Below are 24,737 nucleotides of genomic sequence, written 5' to 3'. Positions count from 1 at the left end.
TAAGTGTCAAGATTTTGAACTCAGTGCGGTGCTGAACTGGAAGCCAATGCAACTCCTTCAAGACCGGCGTGATATGTTCGTATCTTGGAGTCCTTGTTATGACGCGGACCGCTGTGTTTGTTTTGTACACATTGAAGTTTTTGCAAGTGAGTCTTTGGAAATTCCATACAACAGAGAGTTACAGTAGTCTGCATTCGATGTAACCAGAGAGTTCACAAGAGACTTGGTAGTAACTGCTGTGATGTACTGCCTGATGTGGCCAATTTGCCGAAGTTGTGCATTATAACTAGCTGTACAGAGAGTGTTAACATGCTGTGCCATGATCATGTGTGAATCCATTCTAGCACCGAGATTCTTCACACAAATTGATGGTTTAATCTGAGAAGGTCCTACTTTCACGCAGATATCTTGGGGCATTTTTGTGCGATTTGTGTGAAACAAAATGACCTCAGTTTTGTCAGTATTGGGCTTCAGCATGTTCTGATGCATCCGAGAGACTATGCCGTTGAGACACATTTCAATCCGAGATAGGGCTTCGTGTTGGTGGGAAATATGTGTTGGCTTAAACGATAAGTATAGTTGGGAGTCATCGGCATAAAAGTGATGATTCAGTCCATGGCTTCTGCAGATTGAACCAATGGGTTTTGTGTACATAATGTAGTTTTTCGGCCCTAGGACAGATCCTTGCGGTACACTGTATTTCATATGGACTGGAGTAGATAGTTCTCCATTTACTGAGACTGTTTGGTAGCGGTCATTCAGATAAGAAGTCATCCACTGCACTGGTTTGCCAATGATCCGGAAGTCCTTTTCCAAGCGTTTAAGCAACGTTTCATGGTCGATAGTATCAAACGCAGCTGATAAGTCAAGCATTACCAAGATTGTGATTTCGTTTTGATCCAGGGATTGAAGAATGTCATTTTGAACTTTGAGAGTGCAGTTTCTGTCGAGTGATGCTTTCTGTATGCAGACTGATGCTGTTCATGTAGGTTCTTTGAAGTCTGGTGGTACTCGATGCGTTTATCTACTACTTTTTCCAGTTCGTTTGAGACAAAAGGTAGGTTTGAAACAGGCCTGTAGTTCTTTATTTCATTGGAATCAAGGCCTGTTTTTTCCAGTGTATTACTTTAATAGGCACCGTGCCATCAACTATCCTACTGTGTGTTAAAACATTGCCATATAAAATAAAATTATTATCATATCAATGTTAAGCCATCACTTTACGTTTTTTAAAAGAAATATGTTCAGTAATGTTTATTCAACCATATTATGCGGTACAGCAAATGTTCAAAAATATCTCATCCACTTATTACCGATTACAGTCAAACTTGTATGAAAGGCAACTTATGAAAAGACAACGCCTGATTTTAAAGACCATTTGATTAAGTTTCTAAATCAATATCTATGCCCGCCCGCTTAGCTCAGTAGGTAAGGGCGTTGGTCTACGGATCTCGGGATCGAAAGTTTGATCCTCGGGCGGGGCGTATGTTCTCCGTGACTATTTGATAAACGACATTGTGTCTGAAATCATTAGTCCTCCACCTCTGATTCATGTGGGGAAGTTGGCAGTTACTTGCGGAGAACAGGTTTGTACTGGTACAGAATCCAGGAATACTGGTTAGGTTAACTGCCCGCCGTTACATGACTGAAATACTGTTGAAAAACTGCGTTAAACCCAAAACAAACAAACAAACAATATCTATGTTGTATTATCACCTGTGAAGAGAGACCGTGTTTTAATGACCACTTAATTTCCTTCTTTAATGTTTACAGTGTATTTTCGCCTGTGAATAAAAACAACTTGCTTTTAAATATCACTTGTTTTATTTCCGAATTCAACATGTACAGTGTATTTTTTAAAATGTGAGCAGACGCCACTTGATTTTAAAGACAACTCATTTAATTTCAGAATAAAACTTATAATGTGTATTTTTGTCTGTCAACATTGATCATCAGGTTTGAAAGGATAACATATTTAACTTCCGAATTCATCATGTACGTTTTATTTTCACCTGTAAATAAACTCAACTTACAAATAAAGACTACTTTTTATCACTTCAAAGTATGGCCATTATATACAGGTTTGACTATAATATGTCTGTTCATGAACTCCTTACAATTTTGATATACTTTCCTTATTGCAGCCATCTCTATATTATAAAAAAGTAATTATCTTAAAAACCCCGATGACTTATGCCTTTAATATCACTTATGTCTTGAAACTCTTCTTTTACCACATTTAACAACGCTTAGTGTTCCGTACCAGTATAAAAGAGATTTGCAATTTTCACTTTGAATACACAGATATGCATGCTTCACTATAATAATTGTATTTTTCACTATTATTGTATTTTCATTAAATAACTAAAACAAGCAGTTCCGTGATATGGCAGGCGAAACATAAAAAAAATCATTTCTCATGGCAATTATACTCTTCTAAACAAAAGCATTACACTAGAAACTTGTTCACTGTATGCCTACAACTTTGACACACTTTCCTTATTTCAACCATCAGTACAAGATAAGAAAATCATCAGTATAATAACAGTAATGATTAATACTAATGGATATTACTTCCTTGTTGATAAACCAAATGACCTGTCAGATTCATATTTCACATTGAACAACTCCTCCTGTTCTCTGACATACTGCAATGCAGCTGCTTTCTCTCCTCTTTTAGTCCGCCAGCGTATACCAGGTTTACATTCCTCTCCATCTCGTGTGATACACATGAATGGTGCTAACACCTTTACAGGTAGCGGTATTAGAGGAAGACTATCAACAAACTGCCGCCATGTTGTCAAGCTCATTATGACTCCAACGAGACCAATGATCTCCATATTCTTCATCTCAGAGGGACATCTCATTATACTGTCAGTAAATGTAAAACCCGATAAATAAAGTGTACGGAGCTGGTGCAATAATGGTAACAAAGTGATAAATTTGTCAGTTACAGTATGATACGAAGACTCTGTGTCTGAACCAAATATTTTATACTCCAAATAAAGTTTTGTTAATTTGTGAACTGTACTAATATCGTCAATTACTTTCACAATATTTTTACTGCTCCATGATTTGTATGAAAATGTATCAAGGTTAGAAGTGTTAACGCGAGTCACAATGACAGACGTATCATACTCTAGGTACTGTAATTGTTGATGCTTGGATAAATCAACGTCATGCTGCTTCCTGCAATCCTCGGACAAACTGGTCTTACTGGGCTTTGTGATATTTGTCTTTGTTTTTTTACTAGGCTTACAACGTGTATCGCAAATCGATATCTGTTCAAGACGACTGTAACATGATAGGAAAGTGCATAGTGAGGTAAAGTCTTTATGTGACAGAATAAAATTATGTATATGTAATGCGACAAGTTGACTCATATCAGGTAGACAACGGATTATTGTTTTATATATAGGTTTCAAATAATTATTTTGATTAAAACTTACATACAGTGATATCACTGTTGAAGTATTATGTTCAATTCCTCCACAGATACACCTGATATCTTCATCATCAGTCACAAAGCTGCCTAAGCAAGCATCAATGTGAATTTTTTCAAGTCGCTGACATTTCGGTAAATAGCTATATACTGCCTTTAGAAACACTTCTTCACTGACTCTTTCAACTCTAAACGAACGGACGCTGTCAGGAGAAATGTACTGCTTATCAATACAAGTACAGAAATGATCGCACACTGACGTACTCTTAACGATGATGTCTCCTATATAAAAGTTAGACAAAATATTTGTGTTACATGCTTGGACCTCTTCTGTACAGTTTAAAATACATTCCTGGATTTTTGATATAAGACGTGTATGTCTATATTTATCATCTATTTTTCGTCTGTACTCTAGAACACGCTTGTCACTTGTAACAATATCATATACATACTTTGAAATGGACGTTGCGATTCGTGGCTCTAGACCACATAGCACAATGAATATATTTGCTTGTTCTAATGTTTCATCCAAAGTCGTGCAATTACTGAAAACCTTCTTAATAAGTGATTCACAATGACCAGAAAAAATTGGGATTTCAAACTTGCACGATAATCCGATATGAACTTTGAACTGAATAGCAATATACACCGCGGCCAAATATTCTTGCACTGACTTGTGAACAAAGGAAAGTAACGAACTGTCGCTTGTGCTCGCAGACAAACTTGGACATCCATCTTTGGATAAGATTCCTAGTTTTAAACAACTTGTTTTTACTTCATCCGATATTTCCAGCTCTTCAAAAACAGAATTTTCAAATGTCAAGGACGCCTCCTTTTCGTTTGTGAAAAGTGTCTCATACGCCAAGCGCGACAATTCGTGAATGAGAAATTTGTACAATTTACATAACCTGTTACTCAGAAGATATTGAGGGAGTTCAATTTTTGGCGAATCCTTTGACATGTCCCTCATGTTTTTAAATAAACGTTCTTCTACTTTTTCTTTTTTCTTCTTGTCGTTCCAGGAAAAGAACAGTTCAAGCATCGCGGAGTAAACAGCACATCTTGATGATCCTTGAAGTTTATCATCAAACCAAAGACAAATCAACTGTAGCAGCATAATTGGTACTTTTTTCATACTGGCTATCGCTTTATTGTTTAGCTTATCTTCGCAGACATAAGGGCTTTTCTTTTTTTTAAACGATTTATTCAGTACTGGAACTGTTTTACCAATCATTTTTTTAACAGACGATCTGTCAAACCCTTTAAGTTTTAATCTTTGTTCTATCTCCTGGTCAGTTATTTCCAGTGTTTCAATTTTCCATGGTCGTGACGTTGTTATGACGGTATAGTCCTTAGATGTATCACGTTCTGGAAGGCCTTCCGTCTGGAACTGATTGGATGTCACAGTTTTAGAAGACCATTCATCTAAACCATCAAGCACGATAATAATATTTCTTGATTCCTTATTTAAAATATCGCTCAGAATTTCGTTTTCATATTGGTTTTCGAGCATTTCTTTGATACTGACAACATTTTTACAGCGACGTAGAGCGAAATAGAACAAGAACTCAAATTTCTTCATTTCCTTGATTCCGTCGAAGTTATCGTCAATGGATGGTTCTCCACTGTGTGCCATACACCAACAGTTGACTAAACTTTTGCAGAAACTAGTTTTGCCGGATCCAGCATCTCCAAGAACATAAATGGATTTCAGACGATTTCCATCTTTTGTGAAAATATCAGACATAGTCTTAATTTCAGTTTCCTCTGGAGGTCTGTTTTCATCTTTTGTTTCATCCCTCATTCGTGGTCTAACATATACGTCACTGAAGTTACAGTGTTTACGCTCTGGCTTCAATGGTATTGCCGATACTTGTAAAAGAGACTGCTGGTAAAGGCTCATCAGCGTTTCCTGAAATGCTAAACGAAAATATATAAACTATAGCACCAAATATAAAATGTGTGTTAAGGATAACATGGTGTGATATGCCTCAATTTCACCAAAAGCGTACATGCAACTTGATAATGTAAGCTTTAAAAATATCAAACGAGAGAAATTAGGTGCATATTGACAAGTTATATAGTGACAGAAGTTCTCAAAATTTCCTTTAGATTACCTCCCCTGATGATTTTGGTTTTTCAATAGTTATTTCCCCAGAAAACTAGAAGAAACTAAAAAAAATGATATCTCCTTGTTTCCCACATATTTGATAGCCGTTACGAGATAAGGGGACGTTTTTAAGGGTTCGATTCACTCATTAATCTGTTATCAACAGTTTTTTTTTACACTGACAAACTAACCGGCACGGAACAGCGTATTCATTTGGAGTTCCTCGGTTATTTAGGTTTTGAAAGAGAAAGTAAACAATCGGGTGAACGCTGTTATCTGTAAACTATTTAGATCCAAGTTTTAAGTGAACTATGGTTATGTCTTATTTGTTACTTCATTTTCAACAAAATTTAAAATATAAATAACCCTAAATCTCTAGAAAAAAAGTGGTCCCTACCCCTAGAAATCCCCTAACAGGCATGTCTACAGGTACGGATAAATACCTCTAGAATCAGATTCTAAAGGTACGGATCCGTACCCCTAGACACTTCCTTATCCGTAATAGTAGGAATGTTGACTGTGTTTATACCAAATTTACAAAGTGAACAACACATAGTATATATATAACGCAGCTTTTACGTGACTCCTTATATAAACAGCCGGTCAATAGTTCGTGTTATTGACTGATCTATAGTCCATCACAGGTTTGCTGAGCTCAGTAAAAATGGAATGTAAATATATATTTATTAAAAATCTTTGAAATTCATTTCTAGTACCACGTAAATAATTAGGACTATTGACCGGCAATCCATTTAATTTGTGTATAAAGACCACCCTTGGGAGAGCCAAAATGTGGTCTTTGTTGGGAGGTGGTCTTTATTCACAGGTTAAAACACACTGTAAATGTTAAAATGGGAACATGTGGTCTTTAGAGCCAGGTGGTCTCTGTTCAGAGGTGGTCTTTAACTCAGGTTTGACTGTACTAGAAAAAAATATGAATCAAATACGTTAGATTATAATATCGTGTTTTTTGTCTTTTTTGTTTTGTTGTTGTTAATTTGCCCACAAGATTAAGATAATATGACGACTGTCCGGCAAAGAACTCATCTCATGTTCCCCACCGGACATAATTTCAGACATGGGCGGATACCTGTGCAGTTCCACTGATGGCTGTTCGTATTCTGACCGGATGAATTTCCAAAATGGAACATTAACAATTTTCAGTAAGGTATCCAATTAATTTTACAAAATATAAAGTAACCTATGATAGGTCAAACGTTGCAATAATATTTGCTAAGTAGAATTAAAATTAAGATGTAAAATTGGATTACCTAATTTGGACTTGATGTAATTATACTGGTCCCATTGGAAAGAGTGTGCTGTCTCGAGCTTTGTCACCTTCTGGAAATATACGTCACGTGGCTTCTTATTAAATGTTAAATTTGAACATATATACATAAAACAGAAAACCGTCGGAGTATTACATATGTTTACATACTTTTACTTTTTGTTATGTTTATTTAGCATATTGCGTCTGCATGCATAACAAGAGTGCCAGAATGTCACAATATACGCCCGTCACAGCAAATTAGCAAATAGCACCTGTATTTGCAAATCGAATTTTGTGGTTGCTTAGTAATTATTGTAATTCTTTTGTTTTTATAAGTCCATAAAAAACTCCTTTCTGGACAGAGATACCTTAAAATACACCTAAAATTTGAAAGTAACATCTGTGTTGTACCACAGAAAAGTGGTCTTGGTTTTTCCCTACGGTCAATTATAAAAAAGTTACAATATAAGTTATTTATAGTAACAACTGAGGGAAGTTAATCTTAAAAAAAATCCCCCCACAAAAAAATTTTAAGTCCACTGAAAAATCCTAACCAGGTAGAAATAGGTCAAAATACACCTCAAAATTGCATGTTGTACTACAGAAAAGTGGTCTCGGCTTTTCCCTAGTAATGAAAAAGTTTCAATATAAGCTATGTATAGTAACAACAAAGGGAAGTAATTCTAAAGAAGGAACCTGCGCATGACACTCCGTCTCATGATGGTGTACAATTGTGCCAAGTTACATCAAAATCCCTCTATGCATGAAGAAGAAATGCTCCGTATAAAGTCATTCTTGTTTCTGACCTTTGGCCTCTGTGACCTTCACCATAGACCTAGGGACCTGGATTTTGCGCGTGACACTCCATCTTGTGGTGGTGAACATTTGAGCCAAATTATTTCAAAATCCCTCCATGGATAAAGAGGAACTGCTCCGGACAAGGTTTTCATTCTTGTATCCTTGGACCTCTAAGTGTGACCTTGATCTTAAACCTAGGGACCTGGGTTTTGCGCATGACACTCGGTGATGGTGAACAATTGTGCCAAGTTTTATCAAAATCCCTCCATGCACGAAGAAGATATGCTGCGAACAAATTCATTTTCGAATTTGAATTTTGACCTCTAAGTGTGACCTTGACCTTAAACCTAGGGACCTGGTTCTTGCGCACGGCACTCTGTCTAATGACGGTGAACAATTGTGCCAAGTTTCATCAAAATCCCTCCATGTATGAAGAAGATATGCTCCGGACAAAGTTTTCAGTCTTGTATTCTTTGATCTGTAAGTGTGTCCTTAATATTAGACCTAGGGACCTAGTTCTTGCGCATGACACCATCTCATAATGGTAAACAACTGTGCAAAGTAACATCAAAATCCCTCCACACATGAAGAAGATTTACTCCAGACAAAGTCATTCTTGAATTTGACCTTTGACCTCTAAGTGTGACCTTGCCCTTAGACATAGGGACCTCGTTCTCGTGAAGCAGTTAATATGTCCAATGGCCTTAGGATTGTCAGACGTTCAAAACAAATTATGCGGATACAGTTGAGACATACAATCAATAAAATGTACCTCTTTTACCGCTGCCATGTCCGTTTCCAACATTGTGACTCTCGTTTCTAAACATCCAACATCGTATGTAGTAGGTACGTTTTCTAGTTTTTGCTGTACTTTGTTTCCGAACTCTTTTATCGTATCACTGATGGACTGCACGGCATCATGGACCACACCAGCTTCACTTCTTGTTGTAATTATAAAATTGGCCTTCTTCAACTATAAATAGTTAAATTTAGACTCTTATTTTCCATTTTAGGATGCATGTATTCAGACAATATGTCTTTAAAGAGACACCACAAAGTAACTATATTCTTTTGTGTTTCCATGATGGTACATGTAATTATACATGCTTTGCATGAAGAAAATGAGAATTAACAAGTATCTAGTTACAAATTACAATGGCATATATTAGGCTAAGACAATGTGTGTAATGTCTTAAAATTTTATTGAATAACTGTATCAATATGTACAGAAATCAGTGTATATAGTGAAACTTCAATAACATTTTGTTTCTACAGTGTAACATAGTTATTCATCTATGTTTTTGAAACTATGCTTAAAAGAGATTGATTGAATGAGTTTGCAGATGAAGTTGTCAAAACACATTTATTCAGGAATGGCTTAAATCGTCCACCTGAAAACTTGTAGCATAACTATATATTACCTGTATTTAAAGAATGATTTTCATGAAGCTTTTGTGAGTGAAAAAAGTAGGTCTATAGGTCGTGGTGGGTCTTTAATCATCGGTATAGTCCATTTTAATCGACATGGAGGGGCGTGGTCTCGCGACGGTCTACTGCATTATTATGCAGGATATGTAGTATATTCGACAACCTGATTCTTATTCACTGGCCGTCTACCTTACATTGTGTCCACTGTAGCTCTACTTATTTTGCTCGTTTTTTTTTGTGATTTCCAATATTTGCATAAGCCAGAGATTAACTCCGCCCAACCAGGTCAAATCTAAAACGCACAATGTTCAGGAAATTACTATTATCAGTATTAAAGACCTGCTCCGCGGCTTTCAAATTCTATTGTGTGTATGCAACCCATGATTACAATAGGTAACAGTTACCGGCCACGCTCCACACTTTAGCATGCAAAACCACAGGTATTTTATATAAACGTTTACATAAGATAGACTCTATTTTGACAGGCGTCTCTGTTCATAGTCAAGATTTTCATTCTTTTTCAGTGGCAATTAAAGGTTAAAAGGTAGGACTAGAGCAGGTCTCTAACAAAACGCGATAACTGTGGCCTTTATTTTTCATAATACCGGATCAACCCATAACAATGAAATAGGGAATCAGGTGGACACATTCATGACAAATATCTTATATCGCAAAACCGATGTAAGTAGTGGCATGATCTAGTGGTTAGCACATACGATTTGTAAGCTTAGTGCTACTGTTTTTTTAATTTTCAATCATGTTTTTACCTGGAGAAGAACACAGGTAAAACTATTTGTATCTTGATTTTCTCGTGCACTTACACTGAGTACCTATTGACATTTTTCAGAGGATCTCATATTAGAATAGACATTAAATCTATTAACATTTCAAAATGAATAAAAGAAAACTCTTGCAAGAATGAAGATAAAATAAATACAAAAGACGATATATAAAAAAGATCTTCAAAAATGAAATAAGTAAAACCATTTAAAAAAGCAGGGCTCGAACCTACACCATACAAACATAAAAAAGAATAGAGGCCCGACACACGAACCACTTGACTATAAATCTGTTACATATATTAATACATTGTATTTAGAATTGAAAATACCACAATATACAAATTAACTCCAAATTAACGGATAATACACCTGCTTTACCAGTTTTTGGATTTTACAAAATTGTAAAATAATCAGTTGGGTTAGACAGTACACCAGCTACACACCTGTCAAGTTGATATATTGTTGATGCATTTATGTAGTTGTTTATTATATCAAATCCACATGTTTTATACGTCAAGTTGTCAGACTGATGTTAGAGAACTGCTTATATATTGATGGTTAGATATTTCGGTTGGTCAGAAGGGTCTAGAGAGACCAGGTGAGACCTACGAAATGGGTCTCATAGATACTAAGATTCAGTTAGGCTTTAGCTATGACATTTGTTAAGACTTAAGAAGTTACAAAATGAATTATGAAGGTTATGTACGAAATATTCTACTGTGTAAATAAACATCAAAAACGTTCAGACTCGTGTCGTGTTGTGTTTGTGATACGCTACACAACCTCATTCAATTTTTGGAGCCGCAGACAGGATGTCGAATTTCAAGATGGGTTGTTGCGACATTACCAAGCGAAGTACTACTGCCAACGACGACACGCTGCCAAGCCAAAAGAAGAGAAACTGTGAGTTGCCATTTTACCTATCTTCTAGTGCAATTTTGCAAGCTAGTCTTTTCTTTTATTAAATTTTTGTTTCTATTTTTGAACAAAATTTCAAGGTAAATTTATTTTTGATTAATTGTTAGACATGAAAAGAAAATACAAAATTATAAAGGACAAAACCTAACTCATTATAAACAAAATTCTAAAAAAAGAGTAAAATATAGTTAAAAAAAAAAACAACGTAAAACAATAAGAAACAATGCATTGAGGAAAATACTCAAGAGACTGAATTAAGAAATGTGAAAATATTTGTTTTTCGAAAATTTTACTTGTCATATTATGTTTATTTTACTTGTTCCATATGATATTTGTTTCCCTTATGGCCACATTTACACAGTTTTGAGCATTCCTGCATTGACAAATTGTTTAAATGAAGGAAGATGGATTGTCCTATGAAACTTGTGTTGTATTCATAGATATGCGCAAAATGAGTTGTAAATAGTTTCTGTTGAGGTTATGGGTAATATTTCATCACGAATATATTTGAAAATACAAGGAACGGTTGAAAACTAGTTAGATATGTGAAATTCGTGTTTAAAATGTTTTATGCATGAGAATGCATTGTTGGGTTAAAGTGTCATTGCTGAATAAATGTGTACATGGTTATCTTTCTAACCATATGGTTACTTCAGGTCTCAGTAAATTATAAGGTTGGTCTGTTGTGCTGGAAATATTTCGAAGCCTGATATGGCACAAGAATATGTTTATTATGCAAAAATGACTTGATATTTTCGCTGGAACATGTGGATTCCAGTAAGATTGAATTTATATACATTGTGAGATACTTAGTTACGTGATATTGTGTTCGTGAGACTGGAAGTTGTGATCCCAGTTGTTTGTAAGATGTATACTATTATACAGACACAGATACTGTCTTCCGAAATCTTAAATCGGAGTCTTACTATCATAGCATGAAATCGATGCATATATTGCATTATGAGGTACGTGTGTGTACCGGATATTTTAAGTTCAACAGCTTTTTGTTTTATGAGACCTGATGTAGTATTTTTGTCAAAGAGTTGCAGAATCAGTCGAACGTGCTGTTACTTTTCCATGTTATCCTTCATGATTTTTATGCAGAGAATTTTGTCGGAAAATTTATTTTTCTCGCGGACGACATAATATTTCTGTTGAATCATCTAGAAAGGTTACATTGTGTAAATATAATCATGGAAGAAATCATTATCAGTTATTCTGTTTATATATTGGTGTTGGTTTTGTATGTATGTCTGTTTGTATTTGGAAATGACTAAATGCTTTATTTTGTAGAATTTTTATAGCTTTCTTATACATTTTTAAAAAGTATATTTTTATGTTGAGAACATGTTTTGCTTTTTGTTAGGAACATATTTTGGATGATATTTTTATTTTTCGAATAATGTAAAACGTAGGACATAGCTTGCAAAAAAAAGTACAAAGAAGTAAGGTTCTCGGTAACATAACGGTTTATTCGAAGTACAGATACCACTTGTGAAAAGAAAGTATGAACTGTCTGAAATAAAATACGAACTGTCTGGAATAAAATACCGACAAACTGTCAAATTCACCTGGGAAAAAGTGTATTTCGTGACTGACATATTGTGGACTGTCATTATATAATAGCCAAAGGGAGACTCATTACACGTAACGGTTACATATTGGAAAGTACCTGTCAAAGCAAAATGATGACATTTGCATTTGTATATTATGACAATTTGTAAACATGCAGTTTTGATTTTATCTGTCATTTATGACAAATGGGAACAATATAATAACATGAAGTGTATTTTCGGTGGTCATCTGAAATATTGGACATTACTTAATGAAACAGTAATATTATAACTTGGAGAACTCTAGAACATTTCAGAAGTTAGCAAATGAACATCATAAACTTGGAGAGCGCGGTACAACGTTATGGCCTATGACGGGAGATTCTTAGCTACAGAGATTGTTGGTGATGCGTTACGCTGTAGAAGGATGCCGAAATCAAAGAACAAATGTGTAGAAGGATGGTGACACCAAGCAACAATGGCGAAATGAACCTACAAGCTGTGAGCCTGTGGAGTTTGGCGAAGAAAATGGTCCCGCTGGAAAATTGCAGAACACTTGAAAAACAACTAATTATCTTTTCTTTCTTTCTACTTATCAGTACATTATTAATATATTTTGGTCAATACATATCTATTTTACTATTTATTTAAGATCTGTAGTCAAATATCAAAATATTCAAAAGTAATATTAATATGCTGAATTAAAATCTTTGTATAAATATGTGGAATTTAAATATCATGATAAATTTCTATACACGCGACAATAATTACAAGCAATTAATTAGCAATGTTATGAAACGAAATTGTTATCCTTTTCCATATATTTTAAAAGATGCTCACCTGTGTTTTGCTTTATTTTACAGATATTGGTTTTGTGAAATATGGATGTAACACGGGTTAAAGAAAAAGTCTTGGAGGAAGAAAGGGGAAGTGCCACTACAAAGGCCGATATAAAATTTAAAAAAAGACTTTCTATGAATTGTGAAAATTGTTTAGTTTAAAATTCTATTCTCCTTTGTTCTTATTTCATTAATTGCATAAATGACTGAAGATTTTTTCTTTAACACTGTTCTTTAATATCATTTCTTCAGATTGTATTCTCATGTTTCTTGATCCAATTGAACATTATTCTTTATGTTACTATATTGTAAAACAAGAGACAATTCTTAGAGATTAAGTCTGAAAAAATTTAAATTTACAATTCAGTTTTTTCTTTCGGTGGGTAACGAGTGTAAAATAATCAGTTGGGTTAGACAGTACACCAGCTACACACCTGTCAAGTTGATATATTGTTGATGCATTTATGTTGTTGTTTATTATATCAAATCCACACGTTTTATACGTCAAGTTGTCGGACTGATGTTAGAGAACTGCTTATATATTGATGGTTACATATTTCGGTTGGTCAGAAGGGTCTAGAGAGACCAGGTGAGACCTACGAAATGGGTCTCATAGATACTAAGATTCAGTTAGGCTTTAGCTATGACATTTGTTAAGACTTAAGAAGTTACGAAATAAATTATGAAAGTATGTACGAAATATTCATTGTGCAAATAAACATCAAACATGTACATACTCGTGTTGTGTCGTGTTGTGTTACGTTACAAAATACCGTTAAAATAAAATGATCGCGAACCATTTATAAGTATTGACCTGGCACTCATTACATGAATATACCTAATATATATTTCCGTAAATTAATTTTCTGTGTCCGAACCTAAACAGCGATATACCTATTGCGTCCACATACAATCATTAATTGATAAAATGTCGTATGTGCGTGTTGCTGTGCGGACAAAGCGTTTAGTTGCCAATCTCAGGGTTGTGTTTTCGAGTTCTATGTCTGACCATATTCTTTTTTTCCAAATTTCATATGCAAACTTATTACTTTTCTGATCAAATCTTATCGCGATTTTTACAGTTAATTTATTTAAAGTTATCATACTGCTTTATGAGATACCCCACCCTGTTTCTTTATGTGTCTGTGACAATCACAAAATATTCTTATTTAATTCGTGGGCATAAACATTCAATGGGCTTGAATTTATGCTAACTATAGTAACTATCATAACGCGTAAAAACAGACGTTAGTAGCAATACATAAAGGAAAACTCTAACCATTATTTTCCTTCCTGGTCGTGAAAACGGATGACATTCATAATTCTTATGCCTATATCAGAACTGTTATTACTAAAATATGATACTGCTGTGTCGTAACAATACGTCTCCGTCAATAACATCCATGTTTTGCATTACAAGTAACTTCATTTCGTCTAAAATCAAGATATTACTAACTGATTTACATTGAACAGGCAACTTCTGATCAAATATGATAAATGCTTATTTCTATTATACAAAACCGTTTCAATCACCCGAAATGGTCGGAAAATAAAAAGAAGAACTGTGATGTTTGCTTCGCGGTGTCTAAAGCCTTTTTTCTATCCTAACTAAACCAGAATAAGACATTTTGCGGAGATAAAGGATCCGCAGAGACGTTTTACGGAACTATATTTGCATTTTACGGATCTTTGTCTGGTACGGCGGATGAATTGCTGAGTAACTGATCTGACGGCATCCAGCGATTGGCGAACGGAAGAGGAACTGCAGAATCATTGGCTAGCGGTAACACACCTTCTTTCAAAGATTTCTACGCGGGAAACTATAAATTCAAGCCCGAACTGTTCATTACTACACGGAAAACAAACAAAGATAAAAACTAAGACATTGGACCCAAATATCCGCTAAAACCGTAAGAAATCTAAGACACATAAATATTACTTAAAGTAGTTTACTCTCAACAACATTTTATTATAATCCTTAACGGACTTTCAGTAAATACATATAACCCTATATAGTAATCTATAGATGTGTACTGTAGTTCATCCACACTATCCGTCAATTCCGTTGACTGGTTTTGTTATAAAAATAAATATATCTTCAACTAGAAAGTGTCGTTAATTCCGTTATATAAACACCAAAAGTACTTTCCTTGACGTGTCCCTCAATATTTAACCGTTGTAGAAAAAGTGGACTAGAATAAAAATTGTTTAAAAAAATCTTAGAAAAAAGACAAATTACTTGTCACCAGCCTTTCCAGAAAATAAATACTTCAAGAGAAAACATTTAAAATTTATGAAATATGATCATGCATAAAATAATGTAAGAATAAAAGCAGTATCGATAACATTACATTAAAAAACTAAGGTCATATCGAACCCCTGGTAACGTGCGTTGAAATCAGACATCTTACCACTACGCCACCATGTCTTCAATTAACTGTACAGGCTAATTCAGTAATATAGAATTTTTTAGGATACAAATATAGCGTAAATTAACGAAAACATCCGAAAATATTGGCGAAGATTAATGACTGCTAGGTCAATACTTACGGAAATAAAAATACTATGCCCCAACGATAGCTTGATGTTTACAAACATGACTATAAATTGATTAAAATGAAACATAGGACATTCAGCATTGTCAAAATCTAACTAGAGCTATCCCTAAAGGTGATGAATGTACCCCCCGCATGCACTGACACAGTACATTGCAATTTGACGCACACAAGATTGCATAATTATGTGGACTGTATGTATATAGACTGTATGTATACAGTATAGTAACAAACAACAAAGTCCCATAACTATGCAGAATATTTATCTAAAAGAATGCAACTTGCACCATGCACAACTAAGGTTGGTACTGATCACTTGTGTGAAGTTTCATTAAATTGTGTGCAAGGGTTTGGTAGATTAGGCACGCACAAGATTGCATATGCAGACTGTATGTACATAGTATGTTAACAAGAAACAAAGTCCCATAACTCTGCAAATTTTGTCGCTGAAAGAACCTAACATGCCCCATGCACAACTACTGTTGGTACTCATCACTTGTGTGAAGTTTCATTAAATTGTGTCAAGGGGATGAGGAGAGATGGTGCGCATAAGACTGTGTCTATGTATATAGTATAGTAACAAAAAACAAAGTCCCATAACTCTGCAATTTTTGTCGCTGAAAGAACCTAACATGCCCCATGCACAACTACTGTTGGTACTCATCACTTGTGTGAAGATTCATTAAATTGTGTCAAGGGGATGAGGAGAGATGGTGCGCACAAGATAGTGTCTATGTATATAGTATAGTAACAAAAAACCAAAGTCCCATAACTATGCAATTTTTTTTTCTGAAAGAACCTAACATGCCCCATGCACAACTACTGTTGTTACTGATCACTTGTGTGAAGTTTCATTAAATTGTGTCAAGGGGATGAGGAGAGATGGTGCGCACAAGTTGCGTCTATGTATATTAAGTATAGTAACAAAAAAACAAAGTCCCATAACTCTGCAATTTTTTTTTTCTAAAAGAACCTAACATGCCCCATGCACAACTACTGTTGGTACTGATCACTTGTGTGAAGTTTCATTAAATTGTGTCGAGGGGATGAGGAGAGATGGTGTGCACAAGATTGTGTCTATGTATATTAAGTATAGTAACAAAAAAACAAAGTCCCATAACTCTGCAATTTTTTTTTTCTAAAAGAACCTAACATGCCCCATGCACAACTACTGTTGGTACTGATCACTTGTGTGAAGTTTCATTAAATTCTGTCAAGGGGATAAGGAGAGATAGTGCGCACAAGATTGAGTCTACGGACAGACAGACGGACAGACAGACAACCTGAAACCAGTATATTCCACCCCCCCCCCCCCCACCCCCCTTTACAACTTTGTTGTCGTGGGGTACAAATATGTCTAGTTTTAGTACCAATTGCAAAGTAGCTCAGAGTTAAAGCATATAAATCTTTTGCCGTGTGGGTTCGAAACTCGGCATTGACATTTAATTTTTATTTCATTTTTGCATATAATGTTTAGATTCCTTTATATGCTCTTTGACAACACGACGCACAACTATCTAAAGCCAATATGGTAGATGAGAAAGTTTTAGCATCGTATCAAAGATGATATTATTTAAATGCATGCACTTAAGCGATTAATGAACACAGTGCTATGTTATATAAAGACCGCCTCGGTAGGCTAGTGGTAGATCGTCCGCTTCGAGTGCGGGAGGTCGGTGGTTCGATCCCCGGCCGCGTCATACCAAAGACGTAAAAATTGTACAAGCAGCTTCCTTGCTTGGCGCTCAGCATTAAGGAGATAGTGCTAGGACTGGTCAGCCCGGTGTCAGTATAATGTGACTGGGTGGAGTATCATGCCACGTGTCTACGGCGTGATATTCCAGTGAGGTAGCACTATAAAGTTGGGTATTGTGCTCACTGCTACAAGTAGACACCGTCGTTTATATGACTGAAAAAATGTTGAAAAAGACGTTAAACCCGAACACACACACACACACACACACACACACACGCACACGCACACATGTTATATAATGACAAATATGCAAATACAAAAATGAACATAATATTATGTTACATAAAGGCAAATATGCATATACAAACCATAAAAGAAGAAACGAAAATGTGGGAACACAAATTAAAACAAATAGGACAAACAAAAAAAAAAAGCTGAAAAAAAAAATCCTCATGGGGATTCGAACTTACAATACGATTTGCTTATGTCCAACTGTACTGAGCTATGTTGCAGTACACTAACTGGATAGTTAAAATGAAATAAGTACATAGGCGTAGGAGCGAGCTTAACTTGGGGGTGGAGGGAGGGGGCAAACCTTTCTTGTATCGAACATTTTGCCTCTATGTGTGACCTTGACCTAAGACCTAGGATCCAGGTTTTTGTGCATGACACTCCGTCTTATAGTGATGAACGTTTGAGTCGAGTAATATTGAAATCCCTTTAAGGATTGTTGAGTTACAGACTGGACAGAAAAAAAGCCCTTTCGGCCTTTGACTTTCACCTTGCAACTAAGGGCTCGGGTGTTGCGCACATCACATTGTCTCATCCAGGGGAATATTTGTTCAAACTCGTATTTAAATCTTGTTTTTTCATGACAAAGTTATAGACCCGGACAGTAAAAAAAGTCCCATTGGCCTTTTATCTCAAAGTGTGACCTTGACATCTAAGCTAGGGTTCTGAGTGTTGCGCATGACACGTCGTCTTATCATGGGAAACATTCATGCCAAGTAATATTAAAATCCCTTGATGGATGACAGTGTTCTGACCGGACAGGAAAAAAACCCTATTAACATTTGACCTCCAATTGTGACCTTTGTGACCATTGAGGTAGGAGTCTGGGTTTTACGCACGACATATCGTCTCATCGTTGGAAACATTTGTGCCAAATTATATTAAAATCACTTCATGGATGGCAGAGTTTTGGACCGGACAGGTAAAAGGCACAGTTGACCATTGACCTCCAATTGTGACCTTGACCTTTTGAGCCAGGGATCCGGGATTTGTGCATGACACGTTGTCTTATCATGGGGAACAATGTGATATTAAAATCCCTTAATGAATGTCGGAGCTAAGGACCGGACACGAAACAGACCCTGTTCATGTTGTATTAACATTTGATTGCCAAGTGTGACACTGACCTTTCAGCTAGGGTTCTGAAAGCTGTGGATGACACATTGTCTTATTATGAGGTACATTTATGACAAGTAACATTAAAATCTCTTCATGGATGGCATAGTTATGGACCGGACAGGAAAAACGCCCTGCTGATCTCTTTGACTTCCAATTGTGACCTTGACCATTTAGCTAGGGGTCCGAACTTTGCGACAAGTCGTCTCATTATGGGAAACATTTTGGTCCAAGTAATATTAAAATCCCTTCAATGATGACAGAGTTATGGACCGGACACGAAATTGCGGACGGACAGACGGAAGGACGGACGTTCCTGCATATGGGTATTTATGTGGCTACTCTTTTGTTCTCTCTATTGTTCTTTTAGCCACGTAAAAGAAAAATAGCCACATAAAAGCCTTAAAAATGAATGACATCAAAGAAAAAGTACAGTTACCTATTGTTCCTATAGCCACGTAAGTATGCAAATGTTGGCTCGGAATGACGGAATGACGGACGGAAAAGTGCATTCCTATAGTCCCCGAAACTGGTTTTCAACCAGTAGGGGACTAATAAGTGGCAGTGTATTTATAAGTATAGTAAAACTAATTGTCAGTATTATTTTGACATCAAATAGAACTTTATAATTATTTATCCAAAAAAAAAAAAAAAAAAAAAAAAAAACAAAAAAAAAAACACGAAGTACAGTATAAATCATGACTTTTGATATGATAAAAGATTACACATATATTTCCTGCATTTAAAGATGACAGAATTTATATGTAAAGACAATGTATCGACTTGTAAAGCTGAATGAAGTTCTATGCAAAAATAAAATAGGTTTGGTTTTTATTCGGCATGTATCGATGACAGAAATTTAAACTCTAGAACTTTTGATATTAGATTTAGTTATCATTGCTCACATTTTAGTAACGGTGACTCAGACTTACATCCACTTGTCCCATCCGCAGTTTTCAATATTTGACTGTAAATCGACTAAGGCTCCTCTCCTTTCAATACCTCAATTCGAACGTAAGTTATTGAGCAAAAATGACGAGTTGTATGCCACCAGACCAATATCATAAAAGTTTAGGATTGTTATAAATACGAGTGCAATTTACTTGTAATAATCATTTTCATCTTTTTAGAACTTTATAGTAACAAATAAAGCTACTTCAGAAAAAAATAAATCTTTCACAAGTTTGAACAGTTACACAATTTATTGTACCAACCTCATCAAGTTTCAGTACAGCGTCTTGAGCATCTTTTCGGTTGATCAGTGCCTTACCATCTTGCAGTACAGCAATCATATCATCTATGTAAGTATTTGCTTTTGCCTCTTCTAGTTCCATGGTACTTGAGTGAAATATCTCGTTTCTGTATTGTCTCACCTGTTTCATTCATTAAACAAAATGCATTTTAATATTAAATACGGTGAACTTTTTCTCATGACTAAAGACAGCAGAAAAGATCACACCTGTTTTAATAAGCCTGAAAAGATCACATCTGTTTTAATAAGCCTGAACGACCCGAGTTTACTCTCAGAAAGTATGTACAGATGTAACAGACATGCGTGATATTTTGCAAGAATCTAAGTAGTTACTAACATGTATCTGCACGGGCATAGATGTCTATAATGCCTGTTTAAAAACAATAATGCCAGGAGCTATTGGCTTGAAAATGATGTTCCTCAAGGAGATATTGCCTCTATCTCGACTGCACTGTTTGCTAAGACATTTTGTAATTTTTTCTCGTAAAACTATGATAAGCTTAAAAATTATCCATCTTAATGCTCTCTTAACATAATAATTATACAAGTTTAAAAATTGCTATATACAGGCTACAGCTGTTGACAAAAACAGTTGTCTATGTTCACTCGAAATTAAATGAAACATCTCAGTGGATTCTCTCAATATAACCCTTAAAACTTAAGTTTAGTATATTTAGTATGAAACACCTTGCTTCGAATAGATATTATATTATATCATATTACTTAATGTACGTATATATCCAAATGTAATTGAGGTATAAAGCGTAAATATTGTAGAAACTAGTTATTACTAAACGTTTGAACTGACGAAAAGAATTCCAGACAACGAAGAAAAAAATTAATTTAGTTATAAATAATCATTTTTATTCGTTCAACATAACCTTGTTTGAGAATATGTTTAAAGTATATTAAGTAACGACGTACAGTAAATTGCTTTAACGACAATCGCACACAGTACGAGTTACTTTCCTTACAGAACTTGTAAAGCTCTGCATAAGACCCATGTCTTACTTTCAGTTGAATGTTGACAGATACAGTTAATACAGTTACAGAACTAAATGTTTACAAGGATCCCATCTCAGAATGCATGCATAATATTTTACAGTTTTCTGTAACAAAGCTAACGAAAATTTTATTTAGGATAATGTTCTCGCAAAATTTGGTAACCACTGTACTGTTTTACCTTTGAAAATACATTACATCCAGCCAAATTACACATAACGTGATTATGAAAATACTTGTTGTTTATAATCACATGCAGTAATCCCGTGCAGTCAATGTCGGCTGCTGATGTCTTCTGGTCATATCCAGGGGCGTTGATGAAACATTTAGCTATACTCCACGGATCTTTTATCCACTGCTGAGTTTGGGTGTTTTTCCAGTAAGGAGCTGGTGGTGTGGACGCATGGTTAGTTATAATGTTGTCATAGATGGCGCCACATACGTTGTTTGGGCAAGCAATTTTACCACTCGTATAGCAGCAGTTACAGTTAGCTTGACCTAAAGGACATTGATTCTTTCCTATTTTCACATGGTCTGGTTTGAGAGTTCTCAGAGCGCACTGACCACATGTGACAGTCGGTAGATTCTTTGTCTGTTTAATGTTATCTAAGATGTCTTTATGCTGTTGTCTGGCGACGTCGTCACAAAATGGCGCAAGTCCTTCTTTTAAATATCCCAAGCCAAGTCCGGCCTTCACCCACTGTCTGTACTTTTCCTTCTCTAAATGAAGTTGATGTGACATCCCGATGATGGAAGACAACCTAAAATAACAGGTAATGTCCTTTTTATTATGGAATTAGCAAACATGAAATCCCTGAAGATAAATCTTTGGCACAAAAAGTTCTTTGCAATAGCTAAACTATGTAGCCAACAAACGACGTGAAAAAGATATTCGCGTATTATTTTTTTTTATTTTTTTTTTTTTTTAGGATTCCATGTAGACACAGACATCATCAAGCAGTATGAAAACATCGTGAAAAATCGTGAGAGCACTAAATAAGTTTATAAATAATAGGTTGAAAGATTAAATTATTATATTCACATATTCACCTTAAACGGTTACAATATGTGATGCATTTCGCAAACCACATCTGTCCAAGTTTATGATCGTCACCTACGCCCAGTACGTGTTTTATGCTAAAAAGGCTGGCCAAAGTTTGCAGGCGCTGGAGAGGTTGGAGAGGAGGGGGTTGTCCTGACCCCAGAAGTCTGTGAGGAAGACAGTACTTCCAAACATGATACATAAGATCCATGCAAGAGAGAGGCAGTAAATCGGAAACATTTGACAAACCTGAATTAGGTACATACAAGCATGTTTGTGAAACAACTTCAGTGTGAGCATTGATCAAGAGGTTCATGACCAAAAGTCGTTTAAAGTTGTTTCTATATTATGCCCTGGCCGCCTCTGGGTGGAGTCAGGCTAATCCGTTTGAGGGGTCATAAAAGGGTGTAGCAGGCCAATCTAAGTGAATATTGAAAATAAAAAATCGTTATAAGAATTTCATATATTATTAAATACATTTTAATTCTGTTGGCTTCTGTTTGCACTCAAGCGGAACCGTGTGAACAAAGTAAGAAAGTTCCATCAAAGAATGCTACTGACAAAGGTCGTTGACGATCGACAATGATGCTGATGATATACAATAGTTTTATTTAATGTATGTGTAGATATTTTGGGATGAAATACAAGGTTGTGTTTTACGTATATTTAGAGGCTAAAAATACAAAGACAAATGAATATTTTGGAACGATTTTGTAAACACAACAGCTTCTTTGATGCTTTACATCTTTATCATCCACAACATATTTCGATGAAATAAAGATAATTGAAAAGGACTTCACCTACTCATCAGATCAGGACGGAAACCGATTCAAACAATTTATCTTGAAGTCAAGTATAGAGTCACAAATTATAATGAGCAACATCCGATACACTTTATATATGGTTTATATTTCGTTTAAAAGATATCAGTTTGTCGATTTTTTTTTTTAACGATCCTTTTCAACGTTACAAGGACTGACTAAGACGTAGGTGATAAAATTTGAACACATAAACGCTTATCCATAGGCAAAAAAACAATGTTCACAATATTCAAGTGTTTTTGCTGAGAAAGGGCATGCCAAGATAATGAGAAACAAGACTCAGTAAGTCATAAAATGTACAAATGTGAAACAGCTAAATTTGCTTCAAAAATAAAACTTGATTTTCTCAGCATATATATGGGGTGTGAGACATACACATAAATCGAAAATGAGATCTTAACAGTAAACTAAAGAATCATGTTAGTGCCATCGCAGCATCTAGTTTACTGATACAACTAGCTGTAATGCAGTCATGTATAATCGAAGTAAACTTATTACCCCGGTTGTGCTTTATTTTTAATTCTAGCATAAAACTGCTGTTCTTGTCACTTTTCGGGGGCGTTTTTACAGGGAAGAAAAAGTATGTTAACAGAGAGATTCTCCCGCTAACCTGCTGTTAAAACGTTTTTTATATATGCGCGTTTCGTGGCAAAGCGTATACGCAATACAGCCCCAAAACGAATATTTCAAAAAGAAATGAAACGTGAAAATATGTGACATGAAACATCAACACAGAAATTCTCGCACATTTCATTGATATTTATTGACGTTGCTGCAAAATGATCAATTTTGTGCACCCTATATTATTTAATTGAGAGGTAGGGGGTGGGGTGGGGTGGAGGGGTTACAGGGAGGCACTTACTGTTACCCTTATCCGTGTGACTGTCCGTGCTTTTGTCATCTATGTCTCAAAAAATATTTGACATAGAGACATCAAACCTCACAGGATTGATATTCAGTACGGGAAGTTGTGCACAAGGGTTTTTAAATTTTGATCTAACAAAGCAGACCGGAGTTATGGTCCTTGACTTAGACAAAAAAAAATATGCATAAAAGAGCCTAAGTATGTGTCGCATGTATTTGAAAAGTATTTGACCCAGTATAATCAAACATTACAGGAATATTATTCAACATGTGAAGTTGTGGGTTTTGTGAGATATCACTCAGTCAGATCAGAGTTATGACCCTTGACTTACTCATAGATATGCATAAACCATTATAAAATGTTGTCGCACTTATCTCAAAAACTTATGGACGTAGGATAATGAAACATCATAGGAATATCCTATATTCCTTTACTCTCTTCAAAATGTGTATCATTATCCTGTATTCCTTTATAGTTTCTTAAAACACGATTTCGGTATCACAGAATTAATGAAATGAAAATGTTAAAAATATCAAATTTGAATAGGGGAGACTTGCCATTACATTTGAACATACCTAAACATTATGTCGCAGTGGCCTAAATTTTACTTTGTGTATTCTGTATATTACATGTATGTTAAATTGATTTTATCACTTAACTGTACTTTCATCGTCGATGTTTGGGGATGAATAATATAACATTACAATCATGGTGCCACCTATTAAATTTTGGATGCGGTGCCGACGCGTCCCCATGTTATTTATCTTCGCAAGATAATCAGTTAGGAGCTGTTCAATACTACAATAAAATAACAATGTATAGAAAATAAGCTGAGATAAATTTGTATTTACATTTAACTGTGTTGTTTTCTTCTATACTCCGGGACTCATGGCTGACATCTTTAGCCTTCGAGAGTAATCACAATAACTCTTTACAGCGCATGCGTCAGTGTTTGAC

General features: G+C 35.3%; 1 protein-coding gene across 5 annotated transcripts; it reads right to left on the bottom strand.

The window, feature by feature from the left end:
- Positions 1 to 2,088: 2,088 nt before the first annotated feature.
- LOC123544632 (uncharacterized) lies at positions 2,089 to 24,737 on the bottom strand. Of its 5 annotated transcripts, none has more exons than XM_053549614.1 (7): positions 24,632 to 24,737; positions 21,234 to 21,813; positions 20,013 to 20,171; positions 8,393 to 8,593; positions 6,824 to 6,893; positions 3,454 to 5,362; positions 2,089 to 2,871 (listed from the first exon to the last, which is right to left on the bottom strand). In XM_053549614.1, coding segments are annotated over exons 1-7 (3,222 nt in total). In that variant the 5' UTR covers positions 24,634 to 24,737; the 3' UTR covers positions 2,089 to 2,570. The 5 variants fall into 5 exon arrangements, with proteins under 5 accessions (XP_053405589.1, XP_053405588.1, XP_053405591.1 ...); XM_053549615.1 differs by having other exon boundaries at positions 2,704 to 2,871; positions 3,450 to 5,362; XM_053549613.1 differs by having other exon boundaries at positions 2,089 to 5,362.

Source organism: Mercenaria mercenaria, chromosome 8, assembly GCF_021730395.1.
Source record: "Mercenaria mercenaria strain notata chromosome 8, MADL_Memer_1, whole genome shotgun sequence".
Taxonomy (NCBI): domain Eukaryota; kingdom Metazoa; phylum Mollusca; class Bivalvia; order Venerida; family Veneridae; genus Mercenaria; species Mercenaria mercenaria.
The sequence above is the reverse complement of the archived record's forward strand: the minus strand, read 5'-3'. Positions and strand labels throughout refer to the sequence as shown.